This window comes from Cryptomeria japonica, chromosome 3, assembly GCF_030272615.1.
Source record: "Cryptomeria japonica chromosome 3, Sugi_1.0, whole genome shotgun sequence".
NCBI classification, from domain to species: domain Eukaryota; kingdom Viridiplantae; phylum Streptophyta; class Pinopsida; order Cupressales; family Cupressaceae; genus Cryptomeria; species Cryptomeria japonica.
In genome coordinates, this window is record NC_081407.1 from 188917106 (window position 1) to 188919027 (window position 1922).

A 1922-nucleotide genomic window follows, 5' to 3' on the forward strand; every position below is an offset into this window, starting at 1 on the left:
CTAGTTTGTTAGATGTTGGCAAGGGTTGACATGCTCACAATTCACTCTTTGCTTGCTCTATTTTTCCTCATATAAACTTATAAACTATATGAACATGATGAAAAACATTCATTATAATAACCAAATAAAATATAATAGAAAACACTTATAGTAACCTATCAATCAAACAAAAATATATGTCAAATACAATTTAAATTTATGTTCTTGCACCCTCTATTATCACTTATCACTTCTCAAGTGTAACAAAAGTACCCACCCTTTCTCATATAGAAGGAACACAACCTATGCAATGATCAAGAAAAAATGCAACAGAAATAATCAGCATGGAAGAAGGGATTGTAATTAGAAATAGTTGACCCAACCGATTTAGTAGATAAGGTATAACTCTATAAGATGTCATCAATTAAAAAATATATGAAAGTGTTTCCGTATGTTTGCCATATCTGATTTCTCCCTTGAAAACAAATACTATAAAAACACAGAATTCATACTTATCCGTTTGTTTGCATCGACGAACGAGATGGCTTCTCGTATCACTATGGACGGCCAGGATGTTATTTCTGGCTTAATCCGGATCAAACTTTCATATCAAATTGAAACCGACCACCTGCTCCTCACACTTGCTGCCCTCCAACATTAAATACTCCCCTCTCCCTTTCAATTTCCAGAGTAAAATTGTCGAGATTTGATTGGAGTGTGTGCATCAAACATCTTGATTGAGCAGGGTTTTGGAATTTTTAAGCAAAGTTATAAATTTGCGTTAAAAATGGTTTCTGCAGAGGGTGGAGTATCTGTGAAGAGCATGGCGACAGAGAAGAAATCAAAGGAGGCCCAAAAGGTCAAGGTCACTCCAAGCCATCCTCCATATCGCAAGGTAATATTATTTCAGGATTCGAGGGTTTTAATTCGAAAATATTTGCAGTGGTTACAAATTTATGATAATTTTGTTTGTGAGAGGTGATTTGTTGTAAATTTGTTTCTTTAGAGGTTTTAATTTTTAAGATTTCTTCTGGACAGATGATAATGGAGGCAATTTCTGAGTTGAAGGAGCGCAACGGATCGAGCCAGCAGGCGATCACAAAGTTCATTGAAGAGAAATACAAGTCTCATTTGCAGCCGAGTTTCAAGAAGGTGCTGCTCACGCAGCTGAAAAATTTAACTAAAGCAGAGGAGCTGACCAGGGTTAAGAACTCCTTCAAGCTTAAAGCTAAGGCGGCGGCTAAGGTTTCTAGAAAACCTCAGCGCAAGAAAATTGTGAAGAATGCAGGCGTCGGTAAAGTTGGTAAAGCTGGTAAAGCTGACAAAAAGAAGAAAGCTGTTAAGTCGCCAAAGAAGGTGCGTACTCCTCGGAAGACGCCGAAGACTATCAGGTCGGCCAAACCAGCGGTACAGAAAAAGTAGGGTGTCAGGGTGTTAGTGGTTTTACACTATATACACCTGCAATAGTAGTTGTGGAGGGCGTGCATCTTGCTGTGAAAATGTTTGTAAATATAGGTTTTAATGAAGGACATGGTTATTTTGCTGTGAAAATGTTTGTAAATATAGGTTTTGATGGAGGGCATGGTTATTTTGCTGATATGAAATGCGCTATATGTATAGTTGGTTGTGTAAACCTCGTAATTTTGCTATAATATTTATGACTAGTAATCTTTACCAGTGTATATCATCTGTTCATGCTTGTGCTTTCTGTATGTATGGCTAGTAATCTTATCAGGAGAAAATATTGGAAGAGGCTTTAATGGTGTACATAAATGGGAAGTTTGTTAATTCTGTACGTATGGCTAATAATCTTGTCATGAGCAAAAGGTTGAAAGAGGCTTTAATGGTGCATATTTATGGAATGTTCTGCGAATGGAGGTCTTAATTTTAAAGTAAAATTCGTTACATTGAATATACAAGGAGTTTTTGTTTTAGGCGTTACT

At 36.6% G+C, this 1922-nt stretch overlaps 1 protein-coding gene across 1 annotated transcript; it reads left to right on the top strand.

The window, feature by feature from the left end:
- The first annotated feature begins 657 nt into the window (after positions 1–657).
- LOC131037353 (histone H1) lies at positions 658–1661 on the top strand. Its single transcript, XM_057969466.2, has 2 exons — positions 658–874; positions 1018–1661. Exons 1-2 carry the CDS (start codon positions 767–769, stop codon positions 1399–1401), a joined length of 492 nt encoding a protein of 163 aa, XP_057825449.2. The 5' UTR covers positions 658–766; the 3' UTR covers positions 1402–1661.
- The last annotated feature ends 261 nt before the right edge of the window (positions 1662–1922 follow it).